We start from the raw sequence: 24039 nt of genomic DNA, 5'->3' as shown, positions 1-24039 counted from the left end.
ACCGACCTCCACTGCAAGGGCAGTCCCTCTCCTGGTCTCTGACAGCAGAGATTAGTTTTCTGTGTGTTTCTACATTATATAAATGGAGTAATCATATAGTATGTGCTCTTCTGTGTCTGGCTGATTCCACGCTGTTTATTTTCCAGTTTACCCTGCCTGATTATGGGCTTCATTCATATATATATATCGTGTGTGCTCTCATTGCCATGTGGCATTCTGTTGTATGAATACCTCCTAATTGATGTCTCCATTCTACTGTTGGTGGGCATTTGGGTAGCTTCTAGTTTGGCTCTCCCAAGTACTGCTGCTGAGAGCTTTTTTGTGCCTGTGTTTGGTGACTCCAAGTATGCGTTGCTGTTAGGTGATGATTTCACTGCTCAGGAGCGGCGCTGCTGGGTCATAGGGGACACCTATGTTCACTGCTAGTGGATGCTGCCAGTTCGTTTTTCCAATGTGGCTGTGCCATTTTGTACCCCCAGCTGCACCGTGGGAGAGTTTTGGTTGGCCCCCCTGGTCCCCATGAACACTTGTCAATTTCCATCTTTTAGGCCAGCTACTTAATTAAGGTTTATAGTTATAATTCACAGGAGAGCCAGGTCGAAGGCAACGTATGGGCCAGTGGAAGCCAGGCGTCCCTGAAAAAACACTCTGATGGGCTGTGGGATGGATGGAAGGTTCAAACAATTTTTTTTTCCCTTGGTTCTTGGCCCACGTTATAAAGGCTCTGATCCAGGCGTGCAGACAGGTTGGCAAACTCAGGCCCGGGCCAGTCTTTATTCGTGTAGCTCTCTGAGGTCTTATGGTTTCCTTTTATCCCCAGAAACATCCCTTAGAATTTGAAACATCTTGTTTATATTTTCAGAGGCGGATCTTGGATGGAAGTCTTGGCTTTGCTGCAGGGGTAAGTAACGTGTGGTAGGAGCGATGTAAACAGAGATGTGTTTATTCTGACATTTCTCTGCCAAGGGGGTATTTCTAGGCTCTCTCCATGCAACCCATATGCATCTCTGTGGTCTCCAGGTCCCTTTTTATCTCTGCCCCTACTTATTGGTCAGCTTATTGAATGCCCCTGCCTCTGAGACCAGAAGGGAGGCTTGCTTGTTGGGCAGCTGTCTCAGCACTTGTGAAATAAGATGGCATTTAGGAACGGCCTCAGGTTCTCCTTGGTGCTAATTAAATATTCTTTCTTTCACCTTCCCCTGAAAAATCCTTTTGTTACTGACATCTCCAAATATGTAAAAAAAAAAAAAAAATGGACAGAATCCCCTGTAGCCATCATTCAGCTTCAAGCATTACTGATTTGCTAATCGCATTTCTTCTGACTTCCCCCAACCTTCTTTTTTTTTTTTTTAGAGATTTTATTTATTTGACAGAGAGACACAGCGAGAGAGGGAACACAAGCAGGGGGAGTGGGAGAGGGAGAAGCAGGCTTCCCGCTCAGCAGGGAGCCCGATGCGGGACTTGATCCCAGGACCCTGGGATCATGACCTGAGCCGAAGGCAGACGCTTAATGACTGAGCCACCCGGGTGCCCCTTCCCCCACCTTCTTGAGAGGTTGGGATATTTCGTAAAAGCAAATCCAAGACATCATGTAATTTTACCTGTAAATTCAATCCACATCTCTAACTGAATGACTTTACTTTTTTTTTTTTAACAACATAATCCTCTTATCACACTTACCCAAATTAGCAATTCCTTATTGTAACCTAACACCCAGTCCACGTTCATAATGATTCCCACCATTTTTTTTTCAAAGGGGTCATCGAAAATTGTTTAGTTAGAATCGGCATCTGAACAAGATTTTCACATTGAATTTTTTTTTTTTATTCTTATGTTAATCCCCATACATTACATCATTAGTTTTAGATTCACATTGAATTTTTGTTATATCTTTTCAGGGTCTTTTATTCTTGAACAATCTCATTTTTTTTTTTTCCACTCTAGTAATTTGTTGGAGAAACTGGGTCATTTATACCCATAGAGTATTCCATGTTGTGAATTTGGCTATTTGGCTAATGGCTTCCTGGGGCGGGGGGGGGGGGCTGTCTCCCTTGTTCCCCAGGCCCCCCTGATCTCCTGTGAGCTGGGCATTAGACCCTGGGATTTGGTGACTTCAGAGCCTGTTTTCCAGGCATGAATGTGCCCTGGTGATGCCGCGTCTTCCGAGTGTGTCCGTCCCACCAGAAGTCATGTAACATGTGGTTTTCTCTTTTGGTTAATCAGGATGTGGTACCTTTGTCCTGTTTGTACAGTCTTATGATCTGGGGTCTCCCGGAGGTCACCTAAGTCAGCAGCCATCAGACTGGGGTCCGTGGACCTTCCAGAGCACACAGAGGTCTTCCGGGTGGTGCACAGGGGAATGGAGAGTGTTCACAAAATCCATTCCCAGGTCCTCGGCATCCGCAGGCTCTCTTTCTTAAAACCGCTCTGCCTGAGGATGCTCTGGCAGCCGGTTCCCCTTGCCCGCATTCCCTTACACGTTTGCTCTCCCCCGCTTTCCAAAAGAAAGACACACTCTTCCCTTATTACCTTGTATCTGGGTGGCAAAATCTCCACGTGTAAGGGGGACCCTTGGGATGTTGTGCTGATGTGGAGAAAGTGAGTCCTCTCATCACTGATCACTGGGCACAAATCCTCCAGTGGTGCAGATGCTGTCTGGTCCTTTGACTGTGGATCTAATCCAATTGTTAGCACAGAGATCCTTAAAAGTAGTTTTCCCTGATGGACCACTATGAGATTTGGGGCCTGTAATTTGGATAAAATTCAGAGAACAAAAGGACAGTATTGTAACAAAGTATCTATTTTTTCCCCATCCTCTTCTTTATGTGAACACATTTTCTTTTTGCTTACATTTAAAAAAGAAAAAGAATGAAGAAAAGAAAAATAGAAATAAAATTGATTCCCAGCTGTCCCTGATTCTAGCGATGACCACTTAATATTTGTCCATGGATATCTGAATGAATTGAAAAAACAAGGAAAAGGGCACATCCATGGAAATATGCATTTTGCTTTTTAATGCTTAATAATTATAAAACTGTATTATATTTTTGTGGTTAGAGATCTATTCCCTACCACTTATAGTTGTAATGGTAACTCAATCCAGGAAATTGTTACTTAAGCAGTTAGAGCCCTAGGCTTACATGGATTTTCCTAAAAATTAAATTATATTGCAAAGAAGTAGGGTAAAGAAATCAATAATAGACTTTCTAGCATAAAATATAAGTTGCTTTAGGAGAAATTCTGTGGGGAAATGGAATTGAAACATAAATCTAGAAGAAAAAGGAATGATATAAGTTTTTGGACTTTTGAAGAAGGGCTTGCTTGTGCTTATTTGTGTGTTTAGAAAATAGCCTGTGAACAGAAGAGTACATAACACATGAACATACAGTGTAGTTTATATATATTTTTCAGTGGATAATGGTGGGAATCAAATCCCTCTGCCATTTAGATCCTAGCGGATACATTTAATTGACCGATGAAACAGTTTTATTTAAAGAAATCACTATAGGCCAGAAATTACATCTTTTGCAACTCTTTAAACTCAAGATGAAAATATTTTAAATGTCAATTTTAAAAGAAGTGAGGAGGTACCTAGTCTTTAAAAATTCTTACAAGGGTTACATAGATACAGAGTTTGAAGAACTCTGTTCTGTGCTGTCTTTCTGCTTTTGACTAGGCATTTGTGTCTCCTGTTCTAGTTTGTTCTTTTTTTATTGTTTTTTTAAGATTTTATTTATTTATTTGAGATAGAGCGAGAGAAAGAGAGAGAGAAAGCGAGAGCACAAGCAGGGGGAGCGGCAGGCAGAGGGAGAAGCAGACTCCCCACTGAGCAGGGAGCCAGATGCGGGACTTGATCCCAGGACTCCACGATCATGACCTGAGCTGAAGGCAGATGCTTAATGCCTGACCCATGCAGGTGTCCCTCAAGTTTGTTCTTTTAGGGCAAAAGCCACTGTAAGATTTACATAGCAAAAACCAAAAACCGATGTGAAACAAGAAAGGAAACAAGCAAAAGCAGAGGACAATAGTCTTCAGGACATGTCAGAATGAATTTGGGAGCATGAAACATGAACATTTAAGATGAAATCATCAGGCCAGTGTATTGTGGTCATTTAAATATGAGGATCTAAAACAAAATAGTTTTACTTCTGATTTTTAATGTAGTTGGTTAAAAAAAGAGATTCTAAAAATTATCTGTGTGTGCGCGCTTCTTCTTCTTCTCCTCCTCCTTCTCCTTTTTCTTCTTCTTAGCATTTTCTTTTCTGAAACTGACCTTGAGGTAGTTCCATAAGAGGAACTCCTGGAAGGTCAGCAGATACATGGAGAAAAGTAAAAGCATGATGTGGGAGACAGTTGAGGCTCAAACGCAGGAAATTTCAGTGGCCTTGGTGACTAGTAGTGAGTTCTCATAAATGCTTCCCCAAACTAGGGAAAAGGCAGTAGACCCCCGGGGGCCTGAGCTGTAATAACTGCTTGTAGTAATCATGGAATAATTTATAGTGAATATGGCCATTCTGCTGGCTAGGACGGTAGTTCTCAACTGAGGGATGCTTTTACCCCCCGGGGGACATTTGGCGTGTTTGGTTGTCAAAACCGATATCTAGTGGCTAAGGGCCAGGGATGCGCACCTAAACACCTTCCGGTGCCCAGGATGGCCCCCACCACAAAGAATTTTCCAGACTGACGTGTCGGTGGTGCCATGCCAAGAAATCCAGGTCTAGAGCATTTTGATGTGTCCTCTCTAGTCACAGAGTGGAATGTGTAAAAAGACAGATGTATTTAAAGTTAGAAGAAGAAGAAGAAGGAGGAGAAAATCATCCTGCCTCTCCCCCTTGCTTCCCAGAGGTCGCCACTGTTAGCCCTGAGCAGATCCTTAGAGAACTTTTATCATGCACATACAAAGTATCTGGATAAACATGCCATAGTGCTTGGTATCCTTCAACACAGCTTTTGTATTTATTCTTCACAGCTCTGAGACACTTTGAATAAATATCTTGGAAAGGGAAAACTAGCAGGGCACCTGGCTGGCTCAGTCGGTGAAGCATCTGCCTTCAGCTCGGGTCATGATCTCAGGGTCCTGGGATGAAGCCCTGCATTGGGCTCCCTGCTAAGTGGGGGTCTGCTTCTCCCTGTCCCTCTGCCTCTGTCCCCCCACTTGTGCGCGTGCTCTCTCTCTCAATTAAATAAATAAAGTCTTAAAAGAAAAAACGAAAAGGGAAAACTAGCCATCAGCCAGTTGACTGGGGTCCTACTGTACCCAGCACAGATGTAACACATTTTCATGGGCAGCTGTGTATATGTTTATGTGTGTGCGCTGCTTCTTCTTCTCCTTCTCCTTCTTCTCCTTCTCCTCCTCCTTCTCCTTCTTCTTCTTCTTAGCATTTTCTTTTCTGAAATACGTATCTGGTATAATGCTGCAGTAACACATCTCTACGATATATAATTGTGCACTGAGAAAGGAGATTCCTAAGACTAAGGACATGTCATTTTAAATGTGCTTAACGGGATATTTCACAGGTGGTTTTTTCTCATTAGTAGGGCCTTGGAAGCATTAATCACTTCTCCTTAAATGATTCCTCTTAGAATCCATTTGCCTTTTCTTCTTTTCCTCCTGACTCCTTAAATCACTCTTTAAGTCTTTAATAATCATTATCTTGTTCTTCTCAGTACCCATGTCTGCCCTTGATTCTTGCCTGAGGTGTGAACTTCATGGGGAGAAATGTTACCATTAAAAAAAAAAAAGGCAGAAAGTGAAACCTAGAATATTACAACATTAAAGCAGGAAAAGATTTTAGATGGTTATAATAGCTAATATTTATCACGCCTTTTTTTTTTTACAAGGTGCTCTGCTGAGCACTTCACATAGACCATCTAATTGAATTTTTGTAATGCTCTATGAGGTATACAGCAGGTACTGTTATTTACCACTTTAGAGAGGAGGAATTAGGCATAGTGAGTGTAAATAAATCATTCTGGATCCCAAGATGAGCAGAGTCAGGATTTGAACACACAGTCTGACTCTAGGGCTTCCGCTCTTAAACCACAGTGCCTCCTAGCTGAGGTCTGGTCCAGTTGCCTCTATTTACAAGCAGGAAACAAATCCAGAGAGAGTAAATGACTTACCCAGAATCAAAAATTTCTAGATAGGGGTGGAGCTGGGACCGAACTCAGACGAGAAGTCAGGGGCTGCCAGCATTTAGCTGTGTGACCTTGGGCAAGCTCCTAGGTCTTCCTGAACCTCAGTTGACTGCTGAGAGCTGGCACTGGGTTCATGAAGGGCTTCTTGGTTCTGCACCGTTAAAGGGGCAGGTTCCAGTGCTTGTTAGCATGTGTCCTTTGCTCGTCAGGCGACTGTGAAGTGTTGCGGTTAGTTTTGGTTCATCTACTCAACCTATTCAGTGGCAAAGTTAAACATGCAATTGAATATCTTTTTATCTGAGTGAGAAAGAAGTCACTGTCCCAAAAGATAAACGTTTAGATGAATTTGAAGAGGCCAGAACATCCGGGGTCACCATTTTAATTTTCTTTGCCCAGGTTCTGATGTCTCTTTTTAGTGACACTTACATTAACTAGGAATCTCTGAATCAATATACATTTTCTCTCGAGGAAGAAGCACTTGTGTGGAATAAATAGGACCAGGAACCTGCAGAAGAGAGAGACAGCCTACCAATCAAGCAGCTTACTTGTAGGCACGAAGAGGCAATTTCATATCTATTATTTAATCCCATAGGGAGCCGGGTTCTTATGAAAGACATGATTTTCTTAAGGAGATTTTGGCTGAGTCTGTTTTTGTGCAGCACGTGGTGAATAATATTTTCTCCAAATAACTGGCTCCCTGTTGGAAGTTAATGACGCTCTCCAGTGATGGCCTTGGAGTCTGGAGGGATGCAGGTGACCAGCTGTTCTCCATTTCCGTGGAGAAATGGATGCGCAGAATGGACTCAATTTGTAGCATGAGGGATTCAGGGAGGAGGTTTCAGGTAATCCACTGGAAAGGTTTTTTTTTTTTTTTTTAAAGATTTTATTTATTTATTTGACAGAGAAAGACACAGCGAGAGAGGGAACACAAACGGGGAGTGGGAGAGGGAGAAGCAGACTCCCTGCCGAGCAGGGAGCCCGATGCGGGACTCGATCCTGGGACTCCAGGATCATGACCTGAGCCGAAGGCAGTCGCTTAACCAACTGAGCCACCCAGGCGCCCTGGAAAGGTTTATTGTAGAGTAAATAGTAGAGAGAGAAGAGCCGGGTGTGGGGAGCAGCCATTGAATGGGGTCTTCAGAAATCCTAGCTTTCATGCTCCTGGCCCCACAGATCCCGGACTGTGTGTAGTAACTGCTTGATACCTTTTCTCCGTCTTCCTGCCTGAGAGGTAGAGAGGCCTGATATGTCCTAATGGAGATTTTTCAATGTGAGGTCTTTTGGGCGACACTGAAACGGGCTGGGCCACAGCCAGTGTAACACAGGATGGCGTGAGAGGAGCATGCAGACAGGCCCTGATGGGACTCCTACCAGGAGCATTGCTCTCTGTTTCTCTGAGCCATGATTTTCCTCTTTATGAGGCTGAGAAGAATGGAGGGCCCCAGGATGACCCCTTGGGGATGTTGACCATGCTTGCACCTAGAGCAGTCCCTGTCCCAGCATCACGTTGATTGGACAGACCACCTGGGAAGCATCAAGGCAGTTGTCCAGAGCAGAGCTCCTCTCTTAAATTTGCTTTTTCAAGCTTTGGGGAACTGAGGAGCCCCAGGGCCTCCTCGATCCTGTTCTCTGCAGGTTGTCTTGTTTTGCACTGAGATGCAATGACCGGGGAGGTGATGCTAGTCTGTTTTAGGATGAAGACCGCCCTTGAGGTTGGTTCTCAGCCAAGAAGTGAGGAAGAATACCAGGTTGGCTTGATGGGGCTGGGAGCTACCTGCCCCTGGGGTCTCATTTGACCAGCTACACGTAGCGTGGTGTGTAGAGAAAAATGTGGGGAAGGGCTCTTCTCTAACCAGGACTATTCCCAGCCTCCCTCCAGGTTCTTGGCACGGTTGGTAAGGGGCACCCACCACTCCTGCCACCAAAGATTCTTGCGTAGCGACGCTGCAAGACACGCTCAAACTCATGGTCAAGGGGTTGGGGCCCTGAAGGTTTGCATGATGAAGCATTTTATTATTTTATTATTTTTGGGGGGGGGGTGGGAAGGAACAGAGGGAGAGGGAGAGAGAATCTTAAGCAGGCTTCACGCCCAGCACGGAGCCCGATTCGGTGCTCGATCTCACGACCTTGAGATCAAGACCTGAGTCCAAATCAAGAGTCGGACGCTTCACTGAATGAGCCTCCCAGGTGTCCCACGAAGCATTCTATTTTTAAAGGACTCAGATGGCCAGTTTACAATGGGAAAACTTCTGTGTCTCGGCTGAGTGTTTTTAAACCTTGCCACGCACGGGCAGATGCCGGACACACCACAGGGGACAGGCCTGACTTGTGACTTGGTGCTCCTGGACCCCAAACAGCAGTGTTTCTTTCTTTCTTTTCTTTTCTTTTTTTTTAAGATTTTATTTATTTATTTGACAGAGACACAGCGAGAGAGGGAACACAAGTTGGGAAGAGGGAGAAGCAGGCTTCCCTCTGAGCAGGGAGCCTGATGCAGGGCTCGATCCCAGGACTCTGGGTTCATGACCTGAGCCCAAGGTAGAGGCTTAATGACTGAGCCACCCAGGAACCCCAAACAGCAGTGTTTCTTGTGGGCATGAGGGCGATATGGTGGCAGGTCTGTCCCTTGGCCTTCCCTTCCTCTGGTGTGACATGTGCCGGCAGGATGAGGGCCTTCTTTCCCGGCACATCCTGACCTTGACTTGATGTTGGGAGGAAAGCCAAGTCTTGCTGCAGGAAGAGGGGTGGCCAGGTGAGGGAGGAAGAGAGGAGAAAGGGGACAAAAGCACTCAGGAAGGAGACAGACCATCACTATTATTATTATTGTGCTTTTTCTTTTCAATTTCATGCTTCAGATTTCCTATGTCATTATAAACAGTGTGTGGGGCGGGGCAATGATGTACATTACCTTCTGTCTACGGTGATGGAAAGTAACAGCGTTTGTCTGCGTGGAGGAGCCTACATGTATTCTCCTGCCCCGCTAAGCAGCAGGTCTGTGTGGCTCCGAGGCCCGCCCAGAAGCCCCTGGATGGTTGCTTGGATTCTCCGGCTTCCCCGCCTTCCCCACGTGCATCCTCAGGCTCCACTCACATGGCCTGGGAACCCCTGCGTTCCCCTTGTCCTCTCTGCCCTTCCTTGCAGACCTGGGCCTTCTCTACAGATCTGGCCAGGCATTCTCCTTGGGGAAACCCTGTTCCTCTTTGTTTGGGGCTCCCTTCCCTGTTCCCATGAAGGGGGAGGTGAGAGTGTATGTAAATGACCAGCAGATTAAAAAGGGCTTTGAGATTGAGTTTCAGTAGTCAGATGTGAGTGCCCCAAAGACAATAAGTCTTACACATCTCCCTGCAGGAGCAGGTGAATGTATAATAGATATTCCTTTAAGATGATTGGCTCATTTGTCCTTCATCTGTTCGTTCATTCATTCATTCATTCATTCCAGATTGACAGAGGATCTGTTGTATTCCAGGCACTGTGCCAAGTGCTGAGGATTTGAAGAAGTGCTAGGAGGCGGTCTCTGTCTTTAAGGAAGTTACGATCTAGTGGAGAGGTGGGCGCACTGCCTGTTTTTGTAAGTAGAGATTTATTGGAACCCAAACACGCTTGTTTGTTCACATTGTCTGTGGTGGCTTGTGCAGTATAATGGCCCAGTGAGGAACCACAACGGGGGCTGTGGTGCCTGCAAAGCCTGAAGTATTTACTATCTGGCCCTTTACAGAAGTTTGCCACGCCCCAGGTTAGTGTTGACGGTAGGGTTTTCTGAGGCCTGGTTGCAGTGCCAAGAGCCAGAGCAGGTGTCCACAGCTCTGTGTCCTGCAGGGCCCGGGCTGGCCATCTCAGAACATTCCTGACCAGGTGATCTCCTGGGGGAGCTGGGTTTTGCTGGGGCAGGGGGGGAGGGGCCTGGCCTTGGCTTGTGAAATTGATGCTCCTGCTGCCCCTTAGCTGGGGTGGGCCTTTGAAGACTCTTCAGGGGGTGGCTTTGCAGGGAAGCATGGGGAATTACATGGACCATTTTGCTCTGATCTCCTTGTCACATAAGACACGCTGTGTCAAGACAGATGGCTGAGGACAAAAGTGTGCAATTTGAGATTGTGAGCTAAAGCGAGGTTTCCCAGCTCCAGTCAACCTCAAGTTGGCAACTGTCCTCAGCATCCATGGTCTAGCAGAGGGAGCTAACTTGGCCTCACATGCTGGGCAGTTCAGTTCCAAGGAGCTCTCTCTCTGGCTTTGGAGAAACTCCCTTCATTCTGATGCAGTGGTCCCCCTTGGGCTGCATGATAGAACCATCTGGAAAATTTTTAAAGGCCCGGTGCCCCTGACACAGCCTGGACTAATACATCCAAATCTCTGGGGCTGGGATGAGGCTTCAGTAGTTTCTTGAGCTCCCTTGGTGATCCAAGTGTGCAGCCCGCACCGAGGGGCCCTGTTCTAATGGGGACCACTGTGTAATGAAGGATGAACTGGTGTTTGGAAGCAGCAGACTCCTTTCAGAGGTTCCAAGTAGCTGTGGGGCTAAGAGTTCACCTGAGCCCATATGTGGGGTTGGGGCCCTGGTTTGAGGGCACTGGGTGTGGAGGATGGGGCCTTAGAACCTGGATGGGGGAACCCTGGGGTCCTACCGCCTTTGGTCCCCTGCTGCAGGCCTGCCTGCCGTGGGCTGCTGGGGTGGTCCACCCCATGCTTGACAGTTGTCTTGGCCTCTAAGGCTGGTTGGTTTTGATACCAGCCTGGGTTGGAGGGGGCAGGTGTACTCACAGCTATGTTTCCCAGTTGGTCAGGTGATACTGGACAGCTACCACCTGGGAACTCAGGCTCTTCCTCTGGGCTCCTTGGCACGTGCAAAAGAAAGACGCAGGGCTGGATCTTTGCTGCTTGGAGAACTTGAGCATGAGCTGAAATTCTCACTTGATGCACAGTCCTCCTTAGATCGCACTCTGTGTCTGAAAAATCTCCGCACGGGCAGGGCCTTCTGGGGGTTACCTCTGGGGGTTACCACTCCCTGTGCCATCTGACAGGGCAGTGTTTCACCAAACCCAGACAGCTGGTGGGAGTGTAGCTTGCTCCCCAAGACTTTTATGAAGCCAGTCTCCACTTTTTTTTTTTTTTTTTGTAACCTAATTGAGTGTTTAGCTAGCTTGTTAGAAACTTATCCAACCTAAATGTCTTCTGCTGCAATTTAAATAAGAGAGAGTCACTGACATCATTTTTCATAGACATCCTAGTACAAATCACATCACAAAGCATTTGCTGAGGGTCAGCTCTTTTGCAAGATACTCCAAGTACAAGGGATCGAAGTTAATATTGGTTAAGTCTTGTCCTTTAGCCTTTGCCTGCCAAGACCAAATCTCGATACATGTTATTAACACAAGTGCTTTGTGGAAAGCCTGCCGTGGGATGGCTCATGATTGCTTTTCAGGGGGGGCTCACTCACAAGAAGGGAGAAGAGCCAGTCATCAGAGCTTTGTCAAGGGCCTGTGCAATTTTAGAGATGGCCCAGACACGTGTTCTGCTTGCAGAATAACCGTTAATTTCCTTCCTTCCTTGGGCAGTGGCTGCTTGGAAGGTGGGAACAGGGAGAGGATTGTCTTCAGGCCAGTCCATCTACCGGTTAGTGAGCACCTACTGTATGGTGGGCATTGTGGGGGTATGTAAAGAAGCAAGATGCAATCCCGCCCTTCAAGGGGCTAAGCTTGGCTGGGTTCCTGTCACTGTGAGATGGGTCAGCATGTGGTTGTGCGAAGGTCATGTACACAATGAGATGGGAAGCCTCGGACAGGGAGGTTACTTCTAGTCGGGGAGTTAGGGGAGATTTCTTCAAGGATGAAATCCAGGTTGGAAAAATAAGTAGAGCTTGGGGATGGGCACGGAGCAGGGGAAGGAAGTGAATTGTGGGCAGAAAGAACAGCATATTGAAAGCGTAGCCGTGGAAAACACAGGACTGTTGAAGGCATGGCAATTGGTTTGGTTGGAAGGTGATGGCTGAAACGTAGGTTGGGGCCCTGTGGAAGGGAGTCTGCGCTCTGTTCTCTATTTTTTTTTAAAAAAAGATTTTATTTATTTACTTGAGGGAGAGAGAGCACAAGCAGGGGGAGCAGGAAAGGGAGAGGGAGAAGCAGACTCCCTGCTGAGCAGGGAGCCCGACGTGGGGCTGCATTTGAGGACCCCGGGGATCATGACTGGAGCCAGAAGCAGATGCTCAACCGACTGAGCCACCCAGGCGCCCCTGCGCTCTGTTCTCTCGATTGGTGGGGAAATCCTAGAGGTTTTTGAGAGGGTGAGGGGACCAGAGTTGTACTTTCAGGAAGTGCATTCTGTTGGTGGCAGAGAGCGTGGCCGTAGGGAGCGTGCAGGGGGAGGCCATGATAGAGAGGCAGATCAGAGCCTCTTGCATTACTTTAGATGATGCCTGGACCCCTTAGCACCTTGAATCAGGCAGAGGCAAGAGAGTTAGGAAGAGAGAGAGCAAAGGACGGTCCTGCTGGAGAACTGAGAGGACCTGGCAGCCCTCTGATTGCGCAGGTAGCCAGAGAGGATCAAGCCCATCACAGCTACTGTGTTCCTGGGGCTCCTTCCCCTGGGGCTGTTGGAGAATTTGCTGTTGCCTCCTGGCTTATGGGCTGAGTGAGGGGGACTCTGCCAGAAACAGAAGAGGTGGAGTTTACATCGGGCCTTTCTCATTTGAGTGGGTTTGTACTTTGGAATCTGTGTGGCGGGGTAGTCTCCATGGCAACCAGACACCTACAGCTAGTCGTACTGATGGTGATGCTTCCTTCTGCTCACTCTGCTTTTGACTGAGAGTAACTGAGACCCCACCCCCCACCCCAAATAGTGGCTTCAACAAGGAAGACTCTCATGCAGAAGAAATTCAGAGACCGTGGCTGGAGTCCCCAGGGATCTAGGCTCCTTTTTCCACTCAGTGCTTTACCCCATAGGGAGGCCTTTGCCTTTCTGGCCCAAGGTAGCTGCTGGAGCTCAGGTCATCACATCCACCCTCCAGATGGTAGGTGGGAGGGAGATTCCCTGCAAGTCTTGCCTGACAGCTCCACTTGCAGCTCACCAGCCAGAACTTATTAGAAGACCCCATCTCTCTGCAAGGATGGCTAGGATACATGGTCTTTCAGCTGTGCTGCCATGTGCCCAGCCAGACAGTGGGATTCTGTTACTGAAGGATGGGGGAGAATAGAAACTGGAGCAGGCAGTTAGCCCTCTTGGCCATACAACCCATTGCAGAGAGAACTTTGAGCCCTAATGCTATTATGGATTTACCTTCTCTGTGTACATTTTGTATATATTGTTCTTTTAAATGAGCTGCATTATTCATTCTTTAACTAGTTTCCTTTAGAGTGGAGGAGTAAAACATGAACTTGGCAAGAGATTCAAGTAGTACAGAGGGTATGCAGTAAAAAAAAAGTCCCTCCATCTCTGTTATCAGCCAGGGCTTTGGAGGCCATGGATGATGAAAAATCTAGCTCAATCTGGCATAGGACAAAAAGAAATGTACTGGCCCATGCATTTAAAATACCAGGCATAGAACTTGACTCAGATAATACTGTTAGACTCTGTAGATCCAAAGATATCACCGGGGCCTGGGTTTTTCTGTTTCCTGGCCTTGTTCTTCCCTGTGTGGCTCCACTTTTGGATATTCTGTTGACATCCCCTCAGTCTCACATCCGAGGGGAGGAGGAGTCTTCCTTCCCCAGCTTAAATGGCCTTGGAATTGACTTTCATGGGCAGGGAGTCACTTGGGTTGTGTGCTCATCCCTGGACACAAACCGCCGTGGCCATGGGAATGTGGCGTGTTGATTGGCCAGGCCTGGGCGACCTGTCCACATCTACTGGCCTCCTCCTCCTCCCAGTAGATGAAAAGCAAAGACTAAAAATGATGAATAATGGGGGTGGGGGAGATGTTTCCTCTGAAGCAAAATCGAGGTGCTGTTGCCAAAGTAGGAGTAATGGAGGTTGGGTGGTCAGCATATAGCAAATGTGCCCACGTGCTTCAAGATACAGCAAACATCTCCCACACTCCTTGTGCCAGTTAGGAATCACCCCAAAACCTAGTGGCTTACGGCAACAACGATTTGTTATTTCTTATGATTCTGGGTTGGCGGGGCTCAGCTGGGTGGGTTCTTCTGGTCTTGCGTTGGGTCACTCACGAGGTGGGGTCCTCTGGTGGTGCAAATAGGCTGGAGGGTGCAGGAGGCCTTCCTTCCCCAGCTTAAATGGCTGGGCACTTGGTTCTACCTGTTCTCTGGGTCTCTGTCCCACATGGTGGTTCATGGGTCAGTAGGTGGAAACTGTAAGGCCTTGGAGGCCTAGACTCAGGAGCTTACACGAAATCTCTACTCATGTTTTATTGGCCAGAGCAAGTTGCAAGGCTCACCCAGATTCGAGGGTTCTTGGTGGCAGGAGCCTGCAAAATATCATGGCTCTGCTCCACCCTCTACTGCCTCACCATGCATGCAGAGGTGATGTCTGTTGATAGTCTACCCTCCCAGGATCAATATTCCTTTTCTGTTGCTGGCTGCCTTTTTGTTGCCATTTCTAGAAGTCCCTGGCCCCCAACGCTGGGTCTCCCTTTGTCCTATTTTCTCCATCCTGCTTCTCAGTTTCTCTTTGGGCATCACTCCCATCGAGTGAGAGGAAAGTCTCTTTCTAGGTTTTCATTCCATTTGCTAACAAACACCCAAAGAAGACATCTGAAGACCCAGTGAAGCTTAATTCATGCTCATGCTCCATGGGCGGCAGAGAAGCAGAACCTTCACGGGCCCATATTCGTCATGGGTGTGTTCTGGTCTCCTGAGAGGAAAGTGTTTGGACTGGCTTCTCAGGACGAGGGCTACGCTGTTCTCGAAGCAAGAACTAGCATGGGTGAGGTGACATTCTGTGGCTAACAGTAATGTACTCTCCCTGGAATCTTTTCTTGGGGACATGTGACCTTTTGAGAGCGGGTATGTCCACACTGTGGAATTGGAAGGGCCCGGGACAAATACCAGTTCTTAACTTACATTCCACGCCTCAGCATTGCTTGGCTTCCTTAACCTATATGACTTTGATTTTTTTTTTTTAAGGGTCAAAAAATTCCCTTTTAAATTCAGGCATCCATTCTACTCCGTCTTTCCAGGGGAGTCTCTGCCTCATTTTAAGAACATAATTTAAGGATATAAAGAGCACGTTGCTGAGGGCAGGGCGGTGGAGGGAAGGTCCCTCCTAGTGTTTCTCTGGTGGGAGTGCGGGCAGAGCAGCTGAATGGTGCTGAACTATGGATTTATGCCTCTCTCTGCCCCGCGGGGGTGGTGAGTACATGGAGACCGGAGACGCTATCATCAGAGGCTGAGGATCCTCAGCTGCCTTCTCCCAGGGCCTGGAGAGGTGTGTCAGCCTCAGGCTCTCCCTCCTGGATGCCTCCTACCCCAAGGAATGGGACCTCAGGAACACCTCTGTAACACCTCCACTTGCCTGGGCGAGAGGAGCCCTCTCTGGGCAGCTGAGGCCAGGACGCAGAGCTTGATCCTGCACAGTAATAAAGAGCGCTGGGCTCAGACAGTGAGGCGGGAGCCCTGGGTTGCATTTCTGGCCGAGCTGTTTACAATCCCTGTGATTAGCAGCAAGTCCTGTAACCTCCAGGCCTCTCCCGGCTTCATCGAGACTGAAATCCTTCCCCTCCTACCTTGTGCTCGGAGTGGAAAGGGAAAATCAGGGCATGACTGCTTAATACCTCTGTGCCCTCCAGAGCGAAGCGAGAACAAAATACCAGGGAGACAGGAACCTTAATAGCTTGCTGGTGGACGCTGATCTTTGCTGTCTTGGTGCCCTGGCTTTTAATCCCACATTTGACTTTGGCTCTGGGCCACGATGAGCTGTTTCTCCAGACTTCGCCAAACAGCAATCAGAATAGAACCATCAGGCCTGATGGAGAGTGAGCGCCATGAGAATTGTGCATTTGACAAGTGAGCGAAGGGAAGGAAGGTTTCACACTTACCTTGCACAGATTTTTTTTTTTTTTTTTTTGGTAGCGTTTCTTTGGAAACCTCTTAGTTTTCTGAAGCCCTGGTCTTCTTGTAAGAAATTAACCATGACAGCCCTGGGGCTAAGTGAGTTTGTTGTTCTTTGGGGCGGGGGTGGGGGGGTGGGGGTGGGGGGAAGGGGGGGGTTAGAAAAAAAATACATATCTGTTAAAATGCATAAGCAAGGGGAAAATAGATTAGTATTGTATTTAAGGCAGGAGGAAGGGGCAAAGATTCATTGGCTGTGCATAAGCTTTAAGTAGATTACCCATCTGAATTTGCAGAACACTCTGTAATTATGCACGAAGAGATCTGCGGGGTGGGGTTTGTCCATGAGCTGACTGCAGGGAACACTTCATCTTATGGGCTCCTGAGTCCCAAATATTATTATGTGACAATGGTTTATTGCTTCATATTTTTCAAAGCTTTTTCCCATCCATTACCTCATCTGACCCTCATAATAATCTGGGTGCTGTAGGCGTTCTTTTTTGCACATAATAGATGAAGGGTGTGCCACCTCCCATGCTGGACTTCTTTGTGTCATCTGTCCATGGGATGCATGGGACAGCGTGGAAAAGAAGGCAGTCTCAGTCTCCCTGAGGTCCCCCCAAGGTCCTCCCAAAGTCTCCCCAAGGTGCGCCAAGCATTGAGGATACACAGTAAACAAAGCAACCCCAAATTCCTGCTCTCGTGGGACTGCCATTCTAGCAGAGAGAGTTACGTGATGCAGTCTACACGAAAACATACGTATGTCAGACAGAGATGAATGTGAAACGAGCACAGTAAAAAATGGAGGAGGATAGAGAGTACCCTGGGAGGGGTGGGAGTCATGACTGTTACAATCTTAAAAAGAATCAATCAGTGAAGATGCTGGGGAAGTGTTCCTGACATATGGAAGGCTCTCAAATTTTTTTGATGTATTGAACAAATAAACCAATGCTCAAATGGATGGATGGATTGGTGGGTGGGTGGATGGATGGATGGAAGGATGGATGGATAGAAGAGGAAGAATGGGTCCTATCCACCCACTCACCCCTGCCCCCATAGACCTGTGCTTTCTTTGAGAGCCTTCCTGTGCCTACACATTTTCATATTCCCTTGCTCTGTTTCATGAATCAATGTGGAGTACCCTAAGCAGGACCTCATCTCATGTAACCCCTGGAAAGGATGAGCCCCTCCCTGCTGGAGAGAGCTAGCATCCAGCTGGTTTGAAATAGGAATGCTCCTGGTTCTATGCAGGTTGAGTTGGGAGGTAAATTGTTGCTAACTGGTCAAGGGAGAATTTGCCTCTCATTTATTCGAACTCAGTCTTGTCACGATGGACCTCATTTCCCAAGTCCTGAGGGTTTGCTTGCTCTGTCTTTCTGGGAGCCTGGTCCCTTCCACATCCTTGCCATTGAGACTTTGCTCCTTAACAGACTGAGCATCTCATTTTCCCCTTCTTCATCTACTAGCCCCTATCTGAGTTAGGATTTCCTTGACAAGCATTTGAAGCTTTCCGCTTATTCTATATAGTACTTATCGCCAGATACTAATTGTTTGTTCATTTCCCCCCCCCCATTTCCAAACTGGAAGCACCTGGAAGGCAGGGGCTGTCTTTTTCACCATTGGGACTTGGTCCCTAGTACGGGAACTCCAACGTAGTTGGCACTTAAAAAATATTTTTAATATAAGCCTTGAATGAGCTGGTGAGTGCATTAGAGGTTTTCCTTGGGGGGTTGGATGCCCTCAGGCCCAGCCCAATTTCTCCAGACCCTCTGTGTGCACTGAGGGACAACTCTGGAACATCAGGATGAAATCTCAAATTAGGCAACGAGAAACCCTGTGAGTCTATAAGGAAATCCGTCTTCCTGATTCTTCCAATGAAGGAAGGAATTAATTGAATGTAAACTCATTACATCTCTGAAGCACTTTGAAAATTTCCCCATGATTTAATTACGATGAACTTCTCAGGATGTAGTCATGCCAGGAAATGTCTCAAACTGTCAGTGGCATGGGGTGAGCCAAGGGCAGGGGGCATTGGGCACTGCGGGGTGGGGCCTTTTCTCCAGAAGGCCTGCACTTTGGTATTATGATGAGCTCTGGAGTCACCTTCTTGGGTTTGAGCCTGGTTTCTCTCCTTACTAGTTGTATGAGCCCAGACTTTGTAAACCTCGGTTTCCTTGTCTGTAAAACAGTACTATCTCCTCTATAGGGTTGTCGTGCACATGAAATGAGTCAAAATACCCGAAGCACTTAGCACAGTGATCAGCACATAGTAAATGCCTAATACATTTTGATTACTATTATCTCCTGTCAAGGGAAATGGGTGGAGGACACACGTGGAATTTGGAATTGACCTAAGTGAGTGAACGTGGGCATTACGGTTTGGGAACAGCTTTCCTTCAGTATGTGGCCCCCTTGTTGCTAAGCAGCCCTTGTCCACCCATAGCTGATTATCTTCCCTACACAGACTCGCCCCACCTTTCTTCTCAGCAGCGCCATCTTGGATGCTTGGATACATTTGGAACTTGGATAAATTTCTTTGTTTGTACGTAACTTAAAAAGAATGGGATTGTACTGTATATAACATTTAAAAACACGTTCTTTCACTTAGTATTTCCCGAACGTTTTCTTGTTATCTTGGTGCTTGCATGGTTCCCCATCACAAGAACTGGCCATATCAGTTTTCACTGTTATCCAGGTATAATTGAAATGTGCTTAACTGCGAGCATAGCCAGGATATTCTTAGCTAATGATTTGTTGCTCATTTTAAGTTGGACTTGAGTTTTTGAATCGTTGTTTACTTTTCTCAGGGTCATCGGTGCACATGTCTAGAAAGAGCAAATGTTAATAAAAGGCTTTAAAGAAGAAAACAGCATTCCCCTCCCCTGCTTCCCACAGCCCTCTTTCCTAAAAGTAACCATTTTTGTCTGTTTCTTGAGAAATTTTCCCCCATATTTCTTTTTTTTTTTTTTTTAAGATTTTATTTATTTATTTATTTGACAGAGAGAGACACAGTGAGAGAGGGAACACAAGCAGGGGGCAGTGGGAGAGGGAGAAGCAGGCTTCCCCCAGAGCAGGGAGCCCGATGTGGGGCTCGATCCCAGGATCCTGGGATCACGACCTGAGCCGAAGGCAGACGCTTAACGACTGAGCCACCCAGGGGCCCCTATTCTGCAATTTTTTGATTTGGAAGCCAGTATCCTTCAGTTTGGGTCAGTGTTATCTTTAGGTTTCTTTAATAGTTTCTCCCAGTGGTTCTCTGCTCTCTCTCTCAATTAATCTTATTAGTTGGCTATTGGGCTTCCTGCATGAGTCTCTCGTTTTCCTCTCTTCTCTCTTTATTTTATAATCTCTCTGCTGTTTTGTTCTGCATGGTGGGAAGTTTCACTGACTTCAACTACATAAAAAGAGCAAATGTGTCTTTTTTTTTTTTATGTTTTCATAGTTTCAGTTTCCAGAAATTTGTTGTTCTCCGTTTCTTTTCCCTCCCTCCCTCACCCTGTCTGTTTCCATGGATTTATTTCATACATTTGTACCTCTTTGATATAAATGATAGATTCTTCTCTTTATAAATGTTGCTTCCCTGAGTTTTCTGAGGTCTCTCTAAGAGCCTTCTTTCTTCCTGTTTGGTTCCTGAGGCCCCCTGGGGTAGCATTGGGGACATGCATTTATTTTATGATTATTTTTTAAGACTTTATTTATTTGAGAGAGAGCATGAGCGGGGCGGGGGGTGAAGGGGCTGAGGGAGAAGCAGACTCCCCGCTGACGGATGCTGATGTGAAGGAAGATGCTTAAATGACTGAGCCACCCAGGTGCCCCATGGGGACATGCATTTTTTTTTTTTAAAGATTTTATTTATTTATTTGAGAGAGAGAGAATGAGAGACAGAGAGCATGAGAAGGAGGAAGGTCAGAGGGAGAAGCAGACTCCCCGCCGAGCAGGGAGCCCGATGCGGGACTCGATCCCGGGACTCCAGGATCATGACCTGAGCCGAAGGCAGTCGCTCAACCAACTGAGCCACCCAGGCGCCCGGGGACATGCATTTAAAAACAGTTTCCAGGGGCACAGGGCTGGCTCATTCGGAGAGCATGTGACTCTTGATCTTAGGGTTGTGAGTTGGAGCCCCATGTTGGGCATAGAGCTTCCTTAAAGAAAAAAAAAAAAAAGGTAAAACCAGTTTCCAGCTGGGTAAAGAAATGGTGCCTTGCATTAGTACTAGCCAGCATTCTGAGTGCCCTGTACGTGCCGCATACATGTGTTAGCTCATTTAGTCCTCACGACAACTGGACGAGCTGGGGGCTGCTATTCAGTTTTGCAGATGATAAAACGGGGCTTATGGAGGGGACAGGATGTGCCCAGGCACTGTTGGAATTTGTCTGAAGTCAGTGTGATTTTGGAGTCTGTGCCCTCAGCCCGGTGATTCACATTTCTCCGATTTTTCTTGGATCACAGGTGAGGTGAAACATCTTATTAGTTCCTTAGTACCCTTAGGCATGTCTTTGGTGATGAGCTGGTTATTTATATCCATTGCCCAGTTTATGTCTCTAAATTATTATTTGCACCAGAGGCTTCTGAAATCAGTCTCGAGTTTCTGCCTGTCCCTCACCCTACGCCAGTCCCCTCTGCACCTGCCACCTCTGCGCAGTTCTCCCCGCTCCCCCTGTGGCAGCTGCCGCCCCTGCCCAAGCCAGCAGGTGCCCCCGTAGCCTCCTCACGGGCCCCTCGCCTCCACCGTCAGCTGTTCCTTCTCCTGTAGCTGGCTGTCGGATGGACTGCTCACACTTAACAAGTTCAGCCCAGAGCTCTCCACCACCCTCCTTCACTTCCCTCCCCATCCTGCACTCCACCTCTGCTGTCCCCAAGTCTTCTCTTCTCAGTCAAGAGCACCATTTTCTGCTAAGCGGCCACAGGCCCCAAACTGGAGGTCAGCTCGATGCCCGTCTGCACTAGGTTGCATGGTGTCCCCCCGCCCCAACGCCTCCCAGTCTCTGTCCACTTAGAACCTGCTGATGTGATCTTATTAGAAAATAGGGTCTTGGCAGATGTAATCAAGTAAAGATGAGATTGCATTGCTTTAGGGTGAGCCCCGAATCCCATATGACTGGTGGCCTATGATAGGAAGAGGGAAATTTGGACACAGACCTAGAGACATACAGGCAGGAGATGGCCACATGACAGAAACGATGTGCCTAGGAAAGGAGCGAAGGCATACCAAAGATGGCTCAAAGCCCTGGAGGCCAGAAGAGGGAAGGGAAGTTTCTTCTCTAGAGCTTTGAGAGGGGCCCTGGCACTCCAGAGTCCTTGATTTGGGGCTTCTAGGCTCCAGAATCATGCGAGAACACATTTGCATTGTTTCAAAGCCCCCCAGTTTGTGGGTGTGGCCAGGCTGCCGCAGGAGACTCACCCACTCTTTCTTACGTGACCCTCCTCGTCCGTTCCACCGACAAGCCCTGCCTCTCCCTTCGGAGGACAGCCCAAACTCGACCCTCCTTCACCTGTGCCTTCAGGTCTGGGCCATCGCGATGCCCCAGGCGCGCCAGGGGTGGGTTCTCTGTGTCTCTGCCTTGGCTGCCACCTCCCTGCCCGCCCCGCCTCTGCACCCCTCATCCACGGCAGCCAGCGTGAGCTTCTGAGAGTGCACATCAGCCCCATTGCCCCTGCCGGAGAATCAAGTCCCAGCTCCCCCACGGTCTGCGAGGACCTCGCCCTTCTCTCTGTCCTCAGGTACCTTTCCCCGCCTTGGTCACCATGCTTCAACCACGGCCATTTCAGTCCCCAGCTTGTTCTGACCTCAGGAATGTATTCCCTTTACTTGGAACTGAGTCCTGCCCCTCTCATCATTCAGACCGCAGCTCAAATGTCACCTCCCCCGAGAAGCCTTCCCTGACTACTCACGCAAAATAGCTCCTCCCCGTCACTATCCATCTCAGGATGTTGCTTTATTTCCCTCCATTTCATTCATTGTTCTCCGAATTTCTTTATTTGTTTTCTTGTGTGTCACCTGTCCGCTCTTTAACTAGAGAGGAAGCTCCTCTTGGGCAGAGTTCTCCTGTCTTGTATAATATTTCTCATAATATGAGCCTCAGTGCCTGACTCGTTAACTGCTTCCTGAGTTAATTAATGCTGCCCCCAGAATCGTCTTCCTAAATCATATTTGAGACCCTTTCCCATGCTCCCCACACCCCATGTCCCGAAGTTCTGCACGGCTCCCTGTTTCTTTACTGAATAAAGTTTAAACATCTTGGCACAGTATTCCCGACTGTCCTGCCTGCCCTATCACCTTTCCAAGCTTCCTATTATATGTGTGTTCTACCTGGACCTTGGCTGTTCCTTGAACCTGCCCTGCCGCTCCTGGAATGCTGAGTTTCCCAGCCCTAAGCTGCATGTCAGGTTTCACACACCCTGGGGCATAGCGCTCTGTAGGAGGTCTCCCCCACACCCCCATCCCTCCAGCCTGGGCTTCTCCCGCCTGCAATGCCTTCAGCCTCCTGGATTGTCTTCTGCCAGCTTCCTGCCCTCCCCGAGACGGGCTAGGATCCCAGCTCCCTGCCGCCTGTCTCCCACGACTGGGTGGCACGGTTCTTTCCACATCTAGGCGTGTGAGCACAAACAGACCCATCCGTCCATGTTATTGAAGTGGATTAAAACTTAGGGTGTCCGTGACCCGGGGCTGGGGATGTTGAGGGTCCTCTGGTGGCTGGGGATGTCTCCCCTCTGCCGTGTGTTTTACATGCGGATCTGCCTGGGTACACAGCCCATACTTCATGCTTACACGCATTTTATTATCCACTCGCAGACACGTGTCTACACTCCGTTGTCATGATGGGTAAATGGGGCTTCTGTCCCTAGGAACTCTCATGTTTAAATCATAAGGCTTTGATTTAAATTCTTCTCTCAAATCTAATACTCTAATAAGAGTAAAAAGAGAGACCTATAACAAGCATTATAATATCTAGTATTTGTCACGTTTTGTGGCCCGTTTTTGTGTTAGGTATTTAACGTGCGCTATAGTATTAATCCTCACAGCTATTGTAGGCGAGAAGCACCACCGTAGGGACAGTTTCATGCCGGAGAGCAGGGACTCAAGAGCCACACAGGCTGGATTTGAATCTTGGCTCGGCCACGAACTATGTGACCTCGTCCATTACTTAACCTCCCTGTGCCTCAGTTTCCCCATATATGGAGTAGGGACAATAGTAGTATCTTACTTTTAATGTTGGGAGGATTCAGAAAGTTCCTGGCACGTGGTCAGTCTATATATAAATGTTGTTATCATGATTAATTCCATTTTACTCATGGGTGCCACTCTTCCACTATTGTTTCTGTTTTCCATGTGAAGAAATAGTAGCCCTGGAGATATGACTCTTTTCCCCAAGGTCTCCCAGCTTGGAGCTTAGATCTGGATCAGGAAGTCCGACTCCAGAGTCGTGCCTTCTATCTACTCTGCTGCACTGTGTTTCATAAAGAGGGAGGAAGAGGGGGGAAAAAATGGGCGGATGTGCCCCAGAGTAGCAGGTAGGGTTAGCCAGGCTTCCAGATAAAATACACATTCCTAGTTAAATTTCAGATAAACAAGAAGTCTTTCATGTAAGTGTGTCCCAAATGAAAAAAATATTCGTTGTGTATCTGAAACTCAAATTCGGCTGGGCACCCTGTGTTAGTCTTTGCAAAATCAGGCAACCCTAGGTGAGGAGGCTCTTTCATACTTCGGTCCCTTCTTGAGATTCTGTCCCACCGTTCCTGCCCTCCTGCCCTCCAATTGCCAGGGGTCATTGCCACCGTACTGATGGGAATCTCTTGCATTCCCCAGGTGAGTTAGGGCAGAAAACACTTTGAGAACCCACGTTTTCATGCATGGTAAAAATGAAATGTGATTTTGTCTGCAATCAGGGATGGCCTCTTTCCTTCTTGACCA

The 24039-nt window shown here is 47.6% G+C and overlaps 1 protein-coding gene and 1 long non-coding RNA gene across 5 annotated transcripts in view; both read left to right on the top strand.

The window, feature by feature from the left end:
- SLC39A11 (solute carrier family 39 member 11) overlaps positions 1-24039 on the top strand; it is a 325403-nt gene that overhangs the window by 7637 nt on the left and 293727 nt on the right. For all 4 annotated transcript variants that reach the window (XM_021678531.1, XM_021678529.1, XM_021678530.1 and 1 more), the window contains exon 3: positions 863-901. In XM_021678531.1, the coding sequence (XP_021534206.1) occupies positions 863-901 (39 nt within the window). The remainder of the gene's footprint in view (positions 1-862; positions 902-24039) is intronic.
- LOC123326747 lies at positions 9671-23717 on the top strand. Its single transcript, XR_006541296.1, has 3 exons — positions 9671-9682; positions 12785-12791; positions 23704-23717. It is a non-coding gene; the product is annotated as an uncharacterized LOC123326747 (long non-coding RNA).

Source organism: Neomonachus schauinslandi, chromosome 15 (genome assembly GCF_002201575.2).
Source record: "Neomonachus schauinslandi chromosome 15, ASM220157v2, whole genome shotgun sequence".
NCBI lineage: Eukaryota > Metazoa > Chordata > Mammalia > Carnivora > Phocidae > Neomonachus > Neomonachus schauinslandi.
The sequence above is the reverse complement of the archived record's forward strand: the minus strand, read 5'-3'. Positions and strand labels throughout refer to the sequence as shown.